Source organism: Clupea harengus, chromosome 1 (assembly GCF_900700415.2).
Source record: "Clupea harengus chromosome 1, Ch_v2.0.2, whole genome shotgun sequence".
In the NCBI taxonomy this organism is placed as follows: domain Eukaryota; kingdom Metazoa; phylum Chordata; class Actinopteri; order Clupeiformes; family Clupeidae; genus Clupea; species Clupea harengus.
Genome location: NC_045152.1, coordinates 24,210,382 through 24,225,747, shown reverse-complemented (window position 1 = coordinate 24,225,747; position 15,366 = coordinate 24,210,382). Strand labels below are relative to the sequence as shown.

The following is a 15,366-nucleotide window of genomic DNA, read 5'->3' as shown; positions in this document are numbered from 1 at the left end:
CGAGGCTGTGTCGGAATGCTATGTGTCAATGGAGGACGGTTAAAAATAGCCTGTGGCCGTATCATTTTAAGATGCCGTAAATATCCGAAGCATGTTAATGTGATTACAGCATGAGCAAGAGGTGAGCCAGAGGGGGAAGTACACCATTTCACCCATCTAACACTTATCTTGATCACTGGTGTGTTTGTTTGTGTTGTTTTTGTTTACAGAAACAACATAGTTCATTTGAGATAATATGGTAGGGAATAGGCATGCTTTGTCAAGATCTGGTACGTGCCCAACCACAGGTCAACAGGTCCTCTATGAAAACCTGCACAGGGGCTGGGAGGATACAAGAGAAAAGTGCTTGTGCCGGAAATGGGTGCCAGCAATTATTCAGTAAATAGACACAGGAATGGGCTGATTACCTCACCGGTTAAACAAGTGCCGTGTTATTTTTCCTCTCCTCCCTCTAAACGATTAACTCTCAGTAGCTGTGTTGCTATGTGTGCTTTGCTGTTCAGGAGGATTGTGAACAGCGTGTCTCTCTGTTTTTCTTTTTAGTTCCATGAGGCATGGCTGCTGTAAATCATGCCCCAGCCTCACTTGTGATTACACACTCTGTCAGGGATGTTACAGTGCAGCAGCAGTCGCCCCCATGCAAACTTTTTCCAGTATTCTGTGTTTTCTTGCCGTCTGTCTTATTTCCAGTGGGTCAGAAATGGAAATAAAAAATGTAATGTTGGGCTTGGTGTAATACACTCTGGCTTAGTTCCGGTATTTGCAAGAAAGGCTTTTAAGGGTCATAAACAGTGTCCTGCTCTTATAAACTGACTCATATAAGGTGTTATTTGAGCCTCTTTGAGGTTTTTTTCTTTCATTATTTTCAAGCCTCTGACACCTGTCCAGGGGTGTGTTTCCCAAACAACGACGGAAGTTAGCATTGTACTAACAGGGTACGATCCATTGTTAAACTAAGTAACGTGAAGTATGACTGTTTCCCAAAACTGTCGTACCAACATAACACTATGTACGTATGAACTATGTTAGTTAGTAGTTCAAACTTCGACGTAGGCCTAGTGTAGCATGTGGACCGGCACACCTGCTTATTTCACTAAGGGGCAAATCACTGAGACTTGGGATGCCTCAGTTTTATCCATGAGTCATTTTCCCACATTCCTAGGATATCATAGAGCATATTATTTGATCTTATTCATCTGGTTTGTGCGACGTCATGTCCGGCAAAATTCGGTAAAAACAAACAGCTACTCAACCTGGCAACCCATCGCAAAGCTGTCAGATGCATTATTCAAATGGATGTATTAATTCATTTTCAGTTATTAAGCTTAGAACGACAGGGTAATTTCAAACATTGATTTGGACAGCTGTTTGTTTTCACTGAGTTGCCTTGCAATGCAATTACGCAACGCTACTTCCAGTTATTCATCGACCTGACGAATAAGCTTACCTCGTAAAATTGCTGGCTGCATTCAATTACATTTTATTGGCCTTTACATATTTACTTTGAAGAGTTGTTTATAAAAATAAACCCAACATCTGTTGACAGCTCTGTGGCTCAGTAAGCTGAAACACATAGGCCTACTGTCTCACACCCTAAGGCTGTGCCTTGGAGGCAATGGGTTCACATCCTGCCTGATATAATTCTAAACCATATTCCATCCCTACAACACCAGAATATTAATAGGTTCCATATTATCAACCGACTGAGCAGAGGTGCAGCATCTCGCATGCAGATGGGTGAATTCAACTCACATGCTCGTTTCTGCAAGTAGGTCTTTTAATCATGCATTTTTTTGCTTAAGGCAATTATTAAGGTTGTGTGGTGGTTAACAACATAAAATATCAACCTGAAACGGGAATACATTTATGATGATTCATTTAAATATCAAAAAGTGATGTCTTAGAAAGTATCTGGTACTAAGCTTCTAACCAAGAGAGCTGTAGTTCGACCTACACAACTACAGTAACAACAAATGTTGCAAACTCAGTCGAAGTATGCAACTATGCTTCTGGGAAAACGTCCCCACGCAGATGCTAAACCATATAAGCGATAACAAAGCGCTAGCTTTGACTGCACTGACTAACAGTCACTGAAATGCTTAGAAATCCTTGGTGCCCTGGGGTGTTAGCTCTCAAGGTACATCTAGACTCAGACAAAACTCCTGACGGAACCACAGACTTTAATATGCCGTCTCAGTAGACACCATTTCACCCTCAACTTCATCTGACTTTCTCCTGGTCTGCTGTAGTCTGGTGCACACCATATGTGCTGTGCACTGTGCCAGCTCAGTGACACACTGTTATTGCTCTGCATCATGATGATTGTCTAAGTCTCATGATTGTGTTGGTGGTTCTCAGGCCTTGTGGGGTGCCATCTGGTCGTGTGTGAGTGTGTATGCACGCACACACAAATACAATGTACCGCCAGGTGTCGAGGGTAAAGACCACGTTCTACATTCTACATACTCTGTGTTTTTCCTAATATACATACGTTTGAAGGCACTCGCCACAATGACATTTTCCACTGTTGAACTGAATTAACCTCATAAAGCAGGACAACATATGGTTCGTAACTAAGCTTACTTGTCATCTGTGATATCAAGGGTCAGATCAAGAGGAAGTACAGCCTGGCAGGGCGTGATGTAAACATTCTTGTCTTGCTAAGGCAACAGGCCAGAGTTCCTTCACCTTTCGCTCATCTTGAGGCTTACATAAAAAAAACAACAGTCCAGTCACGGACCATGAGGTTATCTGTGCCAAGAAACTTACATATTGTTGTCATATTCTTGGAGAGGTGAATTAAGGCACTAAAACTGAAAACTCCTTCCAAAATTCATTGACCCTAAGCAGTGGTGATTTAGATCATCAGTGATGTACCCTTGTGATCAGTCAACATGAACAACATACAGACATTAACAATACTAGTATGCCTTGTTTTTTCTAACTGGAATTAAACCCCAATAACTGGAGTCATGTAAGTAAATGGGTTTGCCACTTTACTTCAAGACTTATAATAAAATCCATATGATCATCCCCTTTTGACCCACAGTTACAACATGGCAATAGGGAAATTGCTTCAAACTGAACTGAACAAACTGAACACTCGATAAAGACACGAGGCCTAAATGCCCCATTAATCACTCGGCTGGTGCCCCAGAATTATAGCTCCTGTCCCTCTGATGTCAGCCTTGATTCCATGAATCACCTTTGCCATTAATCAAATATTGATTCTCATTACTGCCAACAAAAGCCAGTTGAGAAAACCATTTCCATAACTTTAGTGTGGTGTAAAGCCATCCATCACTGGTCCCACAGTATGGTAGAGGTTGCTGGCTTTCCAGAGACTAGCAGTTTTCTATGTGGTCTTCTGTCAGAATGAAGTTTTAATGCTACCCCATTTGAGGGGGTTGGTGGGCTACAGCAGCCTCTGTTCTCCATCACACACTGAACGAGCAGAGATTGGGGTGATGGAACAAAGTTGTTTTCCTGACCTCCCTATCTTCCCATCATACTCAATAAAAAAAGATCGAGGAAGAAAAATATAAAGGGAGGTCAGTTATGTGTAATGCTGAAAAGGCAAGTTGAAATATACACACAAATGGGTGAAATGAAATGTTATCTGAGAAACATGTTTACGACCCATAACATGTATAATATTTTCATGATGACTTGTGCCTATGAAATAGAAATAGAAAAGCCTTTATTGTCCTTGTATTTGCATACAACGGAAATTTGGAATTTGGGAAAATGTGACCCTCATAAGAAGTTAACAGACTAATGCTTTGGTTAATTTTGTATGTGGAAAATGTGTCATTTGTATTGCATACAGCAGTTCTGGGATCTGTGCAGCTGCTTCTTCATCTTCACATGAGTCTATGCATGACAGAGGAAGCTGTGGTCACTTTTAGAGAACCCTCTCACATCTTATTTGTTGACTTGAAGTCCCAAATGTGGCCTAAAGTGACAGCCAGAGTCTAAAGAGCTCTTTAATCCACCTCTAACCATATAGTGGGCTTTGTTGTATCTCTATTTAGACATTGTAGTCCTTTCCTGAAGAATCCATGCTAGTACATGTGGACAGCAGAATGATCTACACTTATGCCACTAAACATGTATGGTCGTTATCCAAGATATGAGTTGATTTCATTATAGTGAATTGTATTTAAATATATGTGCTCCACATTCTTCAGTGTTGGCATGGTTGAAATACAGAGCAATATTGGCTTCACAAAATACTGACAAGTATAAATACCACACCACACTGAGAGAACAGTGTTTTACTGTTGTTTGAGTGGCACTCTCAATTCGGTGCACACTCACACACATGTTGGGTGCGTTCTCTCTTGTCTGGGTTTAGATTTATTATGACAGGTCTTGTGACTTTTACCCATTGCCAATTTAATTTATGTTACTTGTGTGTGTGTGTTATTTGGATTGATTTCTCCCTTATGTTGGTCAGATATCTGGATGTCCTGCTTTCCTTTTCTTTAAACATTGTCAGTCCTTGTCCGTTGTTGTTATCCTGCTCTCACTCTCTCTCTGCTCTGATCCTTCTTCTCTCTGTGATGCAAACAGATAGTTTTCTAACCTCAGACACTCAGACTAATTGCTCAACTCCGAATCTCAGCGGAGTTGAGCAATTTCTGCAGAAAGTCTTGTGTGACTGGTGAAAGAGCTCAAACTGGATGTGAAAAGGCAAAGGCTTGACATGTCCTTCTTCATCATTCCAAATGATTGACACAAAATGCTTGAAGAGATGGAAGTACCACTCAAAATCCCCAGTCAGATCAAATGGAACATGCATCCTTGTGTATGTATGTATGAGACAGTACATATACCACAGTATTTCTGTGATGCACTGGTTCGTTATGGGTCTTAAAGGTACGAATCCAATACAGCCTTTGTCAAATTCAGTTAATATCTCTCACATTCTGCTAGCTGTCCGTTCTTTGTGTAGCGCCCCCATGCTCCTACGATGGGTATGACACTTTAAATTAACTAACTTTTAACTTGAGGCGCTTAAACAATTGACTACACTGTGTGTTAACTTATATGGTTTGGTTTTAGGTTTTGTAGTGTTAAGTGAATATACTCTTTTTAAACTAGCCTTAGCAACCCTTAATGAAACTAAAATACTAGTATAGTAAATGCAATGAAATCAAGAATCTACCTTTTTTGTAAAAAAGTTGAAAATGTTTACTGTGTAAAACATGAAATTAAATTGCAACAAAGTTTTTAAAATAAAATGTTTCTCTCTTACCATTTAAAGGGTAAATTAAATTACCTTTGTTCACTCAAAACAATGAATTTCAAAGAAATTAGGCACCTATTTCACCTTGAAACTCAAATGCACACCTCCCCTTTAGAGTCAAAAACCTAGGGTAGGTCACCTTTAAAGTTAGCACAAAAGCTAGATAGCCTTTAGAGCTAGCAACTCAGGCTACTACACCTCTAAAGTGAGCCTAGCACCCTGGTGCATGAGCCAAATCAAAAATATTACCAAAGTGGAAAATGTAGGCAAAATAAAACATTAAAATGCAGTCAGACACACAGTGATTAAACCTAACTGCACCCACTGTTCACAGTTCAAATATGTCAGTCAAACAGTGAAATATAACACAGTCAAATATAAATGTCCTATGCTATGCCGGCAAAACCTAAAATTGCCCCCAATTTTGCAGGCCTGTTCGTTGCTTGGGTGCGGTGTGACCATAAACTAAACGGCCACTTTGCTGGAAAGCGAACAAAAAGGTGAAACGTTTACCTTGAGGCATAGGAAGATTGGAAGAGAAGAGAGTGGAGAGTCCCTTGTGTGAAAGCGAGCGTGCAGCCCCGTTCCTCCCCGACCCATTCCTCCTCTTTCTCGGCAACTCAGAAAAGTCGTCAAAGTCCGTCTGCACCAAGAACGATGGTTCTGACTCGAGCACCACAAGCAAAAATGGCGCCCAGGCGAGGCGTCACGAAGCAGGCTACTCAGTTTGTTTAAAACTCAATAAACTGTCCAAGAGCACAGTCACTGATGTCGTAGTTATCTGTCCGACAACTTAAATCAGTCTAAATCTTGTCCTATAGCCCAGACATAGATAATAACCGTGTAATGACAATGTTAGGAACATCGAGCTCAGACTAGACGTCCGCTCTCGTCCATCTTCTCTCTTCTTCTCCCCTCATCAACCCTCCGGCTCCCGTTACCCCAGGTTCTGGTTCAAAGTTCACAATATCAAAGCAACAGAATAAAGCTACAGAAACGAAGTATTCAAATGAAAATAAAATAAAGGCCATTGAAAAATCAAATACATTTTGGCATAGTGTATTGAAAACATTTTTAAACATTTGTAAATATTTTTTACATGAAGAAAATAAAAGGAAAATATAGCACAGGGCTATATGTGTGTGCACTGTGTGTCTGTTCCATGTAAGTGTGTGTGTGTGTGTGGGAGCACTGAAGGGAGGGGTGTATTTGTTTGGCTGCTGAGTTCAAACAGAGACGTTATAAAAGAGTATCAAATCACTGACGGGAAAATGAATAGGGAATCAGGAAATGCAATAAATGTCCGGATTTGTAACTGTCCTGCCCTGTATTATAAAGACCCAATCACACAGTTGGAAACGGCATAACTGTCACCTGAGCATTCTACTTATTTCCATCACCATAGCAATAGCCGTGGCGCAAAACCTGAAAAAAAGTCCTTCTTAGCCTTATTTATATGTCTGTTTGACCATCCTATGTAGAGTCAAGGATCTCTCCCCATTCATTCAGATAGGAGCCTGATTTTGTTTGCCTGAAATAGCTGCCCGAAGGCTACCAAGTGGCAAGACTTGCCTACAAGGACTTTGGTTCAAATATAAACAATCTTTCTCCAGAATCGTTGACTCCACCTTTAAAAGCCTAAAAAGTGACTTTCAGTCTTCGTCCAGTCTTGGTCTAACAACACCAAGACCACAAGTTTGATACCCAGGGACTGATTAATGCTTGGTATATCTGTGCTATAATGTAGGTCTCTATGGATGCAAGTGTCTGCTAAATAAGAAAAAGTGGTATGACATGCAGGAGCATCCTAGCTCTGGCCCTCAACCCCTCCCCCTTCTCCCCTTGCAGACCCCAGGACCACAGGGATCCCAGGATGGAGAAGCACAGATATTTTTCCCTGCGTGTGGTCAACCAAGTCTCAGTTAGACAGCATCCATGGAAGCCACAGGAATTCTGTGGAAAGGGGGAACTTGGGCTCCTCGCTACTGCAGCATGGGATGAATACAACACCCTGTTTTACATTTCTGTCATGGAAGGGGGCTGGACATCACAGTTTATTCTAAGACCTTGTCTGAAGTGAGTTTGCTTCAAGTCCTTGTCCAGACTATCTCTTCATCTCCTAAACTTTGTACAGTTTTGAGGTGGAAAGAGTCTTTCTTTCTTAAAGCCAGTGAGTTGTTTCAATTTGCCCCTTGTCTAGAAAATCTAGGTATTCTTATTTTCTTTTCCATGGGTGGATAAAAGGAAAAGGTGCTGATGGAACAATTCAACAACACAGTATTTCTTAATTTGGACAAGCTTTTCATCTATCCCCAGGGGTTTTACTTCACAGAGGAAGCATCAGAAGCTAGTCAGGCTACAGAATTGCCTCCCTCTATGCTTTCACCAACTAATCCTCTGTTGCATAAGACATTTGGGATTTCAACAGACAGGAACTTCAGCAAACTATCTGACCTACAATCCCTGAGAGAGTGCATTGTATACACAGCGAGAAGCAAGACCCAAGTTAAAATGGAAATTACATTAATTTTATGCAGAGACTTGTCTGTTTTGTATCTGTTCAAATGTCTTTCCATGTTCAAATTGGACAGATCTACAGAGGGCTGTCATCAGAGCTATTTTTTCATTTTTTTCATTTACATTTAACAGATGCTTTTATCTAAGGCAAGGTATTGTACAATTGTACAGGTTTTTTCAGTATGTTCCCTGCATTGGTACTGAACCCATAGCATCTGTGTCAGTAGCACTTTGCTCTACAAGTTGACTGGGTCATAATAAACACCATCTTTAATAACATAAAAATCCACCCAAATAATGGTCCAACATTTTTAACCCAGAATTCAAACTGGTCTGGGTTAGCCTATGATCTCAAGCCAGTGAGCAACACTTCAGTATAGGCATTCATCAGATCAGAAGGTGCTTCCTCACTGTTGAGATAAAGACACCAAAGCACTATACTGTAGTTGATGAAAGTGTGCAACTTTTAAGATGAAAGTGTGCTAATGTTAAGTTGAAAGAGTAATCATTGTAAGTTGACAGTGTGCAAATTTTAAGTTGAAAGAGTGCATCTGCCAGAGACTCATCTGAAAAAGAGAGGCGGTTCCTTCGTATGTTGGTCTCCCAAAACACAACTTGAAGGTGGGGATGTGGTGTTGGAGGACCCAGGAGTGGAGGGAGCCAAATGGCAAGCTTTTCAACGGCAAAACTTTGTGTCAAGATATGGATTTATGGGGCCAGACCACAAAACGCAGGAGTGGAAAATGTGTTTTTAAGCCAAACCGAACACTCACAGTCGTTGTGGGAGGGAATGCTCCATAGGGCTGTGGGGCTTGTGGCCCATTACCACAGAAGATACAAGACAAAAAAACCAGATCATTCTTTGTCAGTTCTATCATTCAACTCAAAAATAAGTCACCCTGAGCCCTGGTGTGTGCCTTTGAGAGCTCATGGGGCTCCTCGGAGACACGTGCAGTTTAAAGTCAATTCCTCACTATTGCGATCGTGAACTCTAAGGGGTTAATGGTGGAGATGAATGGACACTGGCCTTTTGTTCACTCTCTGAATAATTGTAGTTGTTTTGGCTCCATTAAGTGTGTTATGTGTTCATAAAACACAAAGGTTGATATAGAGCAAAGCCCTGTGGTCTATGTGGGAGGCCTCCACAAAGCCTGTTGCGGTGACTGCAGTCCCTTCCCATCAGCCATGCCACTACTGTCTAGGTTGGTTTATTTGAAAAGCTGTTGGAATCCCGGATGTGGTAATTCCCTTTCCTATCCCTCTGTGGATATCCAGTTGTGAAGGTTAGGCCTAGTGCTATTGCTTTAGCTGTGGAAATATATTACATCATGCCTGATGTACACACATGATGCTTGAAACTAGCTAAACCTTAGATTAAAATGAGGCTATAGAGGGCCACTAAAATATTTTGAAAGATGTTCTTATGTTAGATGTTCTTACTTTGGGTCTAGGCCATATACGACTGCAATGTCAGGTTCAGGTTTTGTCAAGACTAAAGACGCTGAGAAATACTAGTGGAGTAGACCCTCTCCCTCTCTCTTTCCATCGAGCACACATACATTCCCCCATGCACAATGTGGAGGTAAATTCCATGAATTTTCCTATTAAGTTGTCAGTCAAGCTGTGGCTAGTTTCCTCTGAAATATTTCTTGGTGTGCATGACAGGATAGCAGATGAAGGAAATACCGGGTAACTACTGTGTGGCTGAAAGAAGACTTTGTTATGCTTTGCCGTGGAGAGATATGCTTGTTTTCACGTCAAGAAGCTCAAAAGACATGGGGGTGTAAGTGCAGTCCTTACAAACACCTGTGTTCTTGGAGAAGGGGGTGTTTATAGAAACAGATGGTGTAGTTCACCACGCCAGAAGAACTGCTTACCTAACTATTTGATTTCTCCCCAAACACATTTAGCCCTTTCCCTCATGTGTGCCATAATATTAAAAGAAGGGTCATGCTGAGCTTAATATTGTCTGGGGAAACATAGCATAACCCGTCAAATTGTCTTTCTTTGATGTTTGGGTCAGTCACAGAGGAGGCCCCAGTTAGTGCAGAGAACCAGCTGTAGCTACAGGCACTTACCTCAGTTTTGAGAGCGCAGCTCTGGTATGCACTGATCCCACCTTGAACCCAGATGAACCATAGAATACTGTGTCTAAAAACAAAATCCATTAAAAGGAAATCGTACATAATAAAAATACACATAACATAATAGTTATAATCAGCCATGAATTAAATATTTTGTAAATACTGCAAAAAATGTTTAAAGAAGCAGCCGATGTGTGCAGGACGTGTGTTCTTTAGAATTTTTTTTTCTTGAGCGAATGAGTGGATTTTAGACATATTTATTTGTTGTTATTGATTTTGAATCACGTCGATTTAATGGCCATGCATACTTGAGGAAATGTTTTTCTTCACTCAAAGAATCTCGGTATGTCTGTTGTGAACGCGCCTTCAGAACGCTGTGGCGCTTTTCGGAGACGCCCAGGGGCTGCACTTTGAAAGGACTCCATCCTACTAAATAGCCTGAGAACTTGACACTAGACGGCAAGACTGAGGACCGGCGGCAAGATCGTGTCTCCACGTGTAACAGTAGTGACTGTCTTGTCACAAATCTAAACATGATCTCTTTCAACTGGCATCGAGGATAATGAGGACTATTTTGGATAATGAGGACCATTACATTCGATACAGAGAAAAACAGAGAGACGTGTCCACAAAGAAAATACTTTGATTTCTCTACCATAAATTGGATACGATTCTGCGCTCTGGACTAAATTTGGAAAACACAGACTCAACTTAATTTTTTGTTGAACCATGGGTGAATTTTTATATTTGAAGTTGGAAGAACGTTAAGGTAATGTGCACCTCTCCATAGTTTTGACATAACCATATTATGCATACTCATGTTCTACATATACACAGGCTACATAGCATACTATACTATTACTGCTACTTGTAATAATAATAAGAAGAACAAGAACAAGAACAAGATTGATACAATTTTGGAGAAAGAAATGGTTTTGTATTCACATGTTAGCCCTGAGAGAACGAATAAAAATGTTAGAGAATTTAGGTAAATGATAATAATATCTTGAATTGCTAAAGAATTTAAAGAATTTGGGAGTGATTTAGCATGCCTAGTGTGTCAAATGCAAACTTCAGTTGAAATTGCAGTTGAAACTCTGAAACTCTGAATACAGCAAACCAATCTTTCCATCTGTCGATGGACTGAAAAGGTGAAGCAATCAGGGGCTGCAGTGTGAAGACACTGTGTTCTGCACAGAAGGGGAATAAAAGTGACCCCTGTGCATCCCCATATCATAGAAACAGCAAGGCGATAACAGGTGACCAAGAATGCACAGGAGTTAAGAAATACCTCTTTGTCATTTAATGAGGCTTGTGGTAGCAATCAAAGCATGCTGATATGAATGAATGCCTTTTGAAAAAAGGTATTTACCTAGATTCAAAATGCTAAGCAACACTCAGCTGTTAGGCTGTACTTGTTCTGACTCGCCTCACATTCCCCTCTGAGAAGAAAAACCCAGAAGAATTAAATAACATTCTGAGATCATATTGGGTGAAGGTTCAGCATACACAATACAAATAATAAACTTCATACTGTGGCGAGCTTGCCCATACGAATGGAGACGGATACAGATATCTCAGAGTTACAGGCAAGCCCTGTGCCCTATACTCCGTGTGACCTCGGGAAATGCTACTTAATTAGTGCAACTCCCTTACCCCATACACCGCAAGACCCCATGAGTACCAAGGAACACACACTGAACAGGAGACAGAAGGAAGGTCTTATACACTGACATGGTTATGACACTTACCGTGGACATTTAAACGTATTAACACATTGCACTACACAAGCATCAAATAAAAAGCATTAATCACACAGACACAATAATAACAGTCAGACATGTTCATACCAGACACAACAGGGAAGGCATACTCACATTATTTCAGAACAACAACAACAACTCACGCCCAGCACGACCAATGCACGCTACAATACTATACCTTAAAGGTATAATCTAGTTCCTGTAAATAATGGCAACCTTGCACGCCGAGCATGACTCACATTCTGAATCATGTGTGGCAGAGGGGTTTCAATACACCCAGAGCTTTGGGTTTCATCAAACCACTCTGTATCGGTTCCCTCAACAAAGACATTGCTGCCATACAACGTCCTCTATATTGTTTGAGTTCTACTCTCTTTCTGTGTGCTCTCTTTGCATAACAATCTCAGTATACTTGTTATATCAAAATGTAAAGGAACAAACATCTTTAAATCACGTCAAAGGCTCAACAATAATGTTGGCACTTCACTGATGTGGAAGAAGGGTATAGATATTTGGATTTTTTTCTTTTCAACTTAACTTCCATCATAAATCGATCATGATTCACTAATATACCTGAAAAAAGTATTCTACAATTTAATTCATACAGCTGAACATAAGGTATTTGAGTATCATTTTATGTGCTGTGGGTTCTATGTATTTATTGAATTGGTGTTTCTCTTTTAGTGCCTTGTATCTGTGAGGATCTCCATGTGCTCCTCGGCCAAGTGATGCTGGCCATGCAGCATTACAACGCCTCTCCAACTCCCCTCTCCAACCAGACTCATGGTATTGCCAAAGTGGCGGCAGTGGCGCACAATGTCACTGCCCAAACGACCCCCACCGTGGCAGTAATGTCCATGACCCTGGGGATTCTCTCCAACATCTTAGCCCTCTTCATCCTCGCCAAAGCCTACAATCGCATGCGCAGGCGTTCCAAGGCCACCTTCCTGCTCTTTGCCAGCTCCCTGGTGGCCACAGACTTAGCTGGACATATCATCACAGGCGCCCTGGTGCTTCGACGTTACTCAGTGGGATTTAGCCCAGACTCTGGGAGCGTAGACCCTTCCTGCCAGTTCCTTGGAGGCTGCATGGTGTTCTTTGGCCTATGTCCGCTCTTCATGGGCTGTGCCATGGCAGCCGAGCGCTGCCTGGGCGTGACGCAGCCCCTGCTCCACGCCTCGTGGGTCAGCACGGCTCGTACCAAGCTAGCGCTGGCGCTCATCTGGCTCATGGCACTATTTGTGGCCCTGCTGCCGTCCTTTAATCTGGGCCGCTACACATACCAGCACCCCAAGAGCTGGTGCTTCATCAGTGTACTGGAGGGGACAATGGCCAGTGACGTAGCCTTCGTCCTGATCTTCTCCGGACTGGGCATGGCCTCTCTGGTCGTGGCGCTGGTGTGCAACACCATCAGCGGGATCACGCTGGTGCACGCGAGGCTACGCCGGAGGACGTGCTCGCGGCGCTCCACCAATTCGCATGACATCGAGATGGTGGTGCAGCTCCTGGGCATCATGGTCACCTCTTGCATCTGTTGGATCCCCCTGCTGGTGAGTAGAAGTAGGCACAAGAGAGAAGGACAAATAACATTTCTGTTCATTCACTGCATTTTTTTTTTTATTATGTGTACCTTATCTATGTAATCTATGTACAGTTAAAAATTTGTGACACACCAATCATAGACAGTGAAACCACTGAAAAACACACAGAGAGAAATAGAAAGAAAGAAGCATGTTTTACGACACTAACTCAAAAACATTACTGACGTACAAGCTGGTAATTCACTGTTGCCAATTATCATACACCTGGATTATAGGATGGATATAAGTATGTAAGTATATATAATATACCAAGTATGCTATAGCATTTTGAGACACATGCTTTATATTTGCTTGTACATATTTAGTATGAATTGAAAACAGTTTGGAGCTGCTCCACAGAGCTTTAACCAGTGTGACATAAATATAAGAGGAGAGACTAATGGAAAATAACTGTGGATGCTACAAGGGTTATGTACCAGAGAGCCATGCAGCAAAAATACTGTGGTGTATGAAAAGTTATTTTGCCTAATTATAACATGAGAATATTTGAGGCATGAGAATGATTATGCACCACAGAACTTTTTTTTGGCAAAATCAGATATTTTCCATAACAAGGTCCTGGCAATCTCTAACTATTGTATCTCCTTAGCAGTACATTGATTAGCATTGCTGACTTCCAAACAGCTGACACAGGCTCTATTCCTGGCCAAAGCTGGATGTCTTTGTAAGTTGCTAAGGACAAAAGTGTCTGCTAAATACTTCACCTCTCCCTTTTAACCTTTATCATTGTGGAGAAGCCACAGAAGGCAAATATCCACAGTGTGGAGTTCTATGCTTTTATTTGACTTTACTCATATAAGGGCTAAATGTATTTATGCTCTATTCTGCCTCTGTGCCATTTAGACATTTGACCTGATGTCAGTGATGCAGTCTTACGGTGTTGAAATGGACGAGGACCAGCTCACCTACTGCAAAGGGCTTCTTCTGACAGGAGTGCGACTGGCGTCCTGTAACCAGGTCCTGGACCCATGGGTGTACATCCTGCTGCGCCGGGCAGTCCTGCGCAAAATCTACTGTCTCACCACCTGTGGGAGAGTCAACCTCCGAGGAAGCACTTTCCGGCACTGGGAGATAAGCTCTCTGCAGAGCTCAGAGAAAAAATCTGTCAGTCGAATCTGAGGATTGTGCCGGGCTAGGCTAGGGTGAAGTGAGGGTCCAGAATCACAAACCATGATGGACTGAGATTAAGATCTAAAGTGCCCATATGATAAGGATCAACCTCTCTTTCCCTTTCAGGTATCAAGGAGGAGGTTAAAAGTGTTATTCAAAGGACTCATTGTCCCTTAACAGACCCACCATGTTAGTCTGTTTGTAATGTGAATGTATTTAAAACCATGGCTATGACAGCTGTAATTGGCCAGTGAAAAAAGAGAATTGTGTGATGTGTCGGTATGGTAGTCAAAGAATAAGGAACAGCAGATGCCGCTAAGACTTTCAAAAGAAAACTGATAATATGGTAACAACTGAGCAGAAAGATAGTTGTTTGGGAATGTCTGAGGATGTAACATATTTTTAAGCTTTAAAATGCAACTACTTTAAACTACTTTGAGTATTCCTGGAAGTCTTGCCTTCCGGTCTTGATATTAAAAATATAAAAAAGTTGCTTTGTTAACCCCATCTCAACATTGTTATAACTCAGTACTTGACAGCAATTGTTTGGCTATTTGTTTTTTTGTTTTGTTTTTGGCTTGGCATAATAGCTGTGGATGTCTTGACAAGGTGTAAAATCAGTGACTTATGTCGGTATGGCCACAATGACAAAGTGAAGTTTTTCTTTTGTTTTATGTGGAGAGAAATGCTATTGCTGTTTTGTGTATTTATTGTGTAAAGCACTGTTTTCCCAGTTATGTGGGAGGACTTGAAATTAAGCTATTCGATGTAAAAAGCTATTGAATGTCATAATGAACAATAAAAGTATAGTTGTCTATTGCCCTTTTGTTCCCTATCCTTTGATTGGAGCTCATGAGAGATACTGTACTTGTTCCATTAGATGAAGCCAGTGTATAAGACCACATGATTGCAAGAGCAACAATCGCTCTAGGCAGGCCAAATTACATTTTCAGTCACTTACAGCTCCAAAACATGGTGCAAAGTAAAGTTTTTATACCAAACTATTTGAAAATAACCATTAACACAAGGCAATACTGTAC

At 41.3% G+C, this 15,366-nt stretch overlaps 1 protein-coding gene across 1 annotated transcript; it reads left to right on the top strand.

Moving 5' to 3' along the window:
• Window positions 1–10,285: 10,285 nt before the first annotated feature.
• LOC105898754 (prostaglandin E2 receptor EP1 subtype-like) lies at window positions 10,286–15,146 on the top strand. The gene is made up of 3 exons (XM_012825810.3): window positions 10,286–10,621; window positions 12,300–13,165; window positions 14,060–15,146. The coding sequence occupies exons 2-3, from the start codon at window positions 12,344–12,346 to the stop codon at window positions 14,333–14,335; spliced, it is 1,098 nt and encodes a 365-aa protein (XP_012681264.1). The 5' UTR covers window positions 10,286–10,621; window positions 12,300–12,343; the 3' UTR covers window positions 14,336–15,146.
• Window positions 15,147–15,366: the final 220 nt, after the last annotated feature.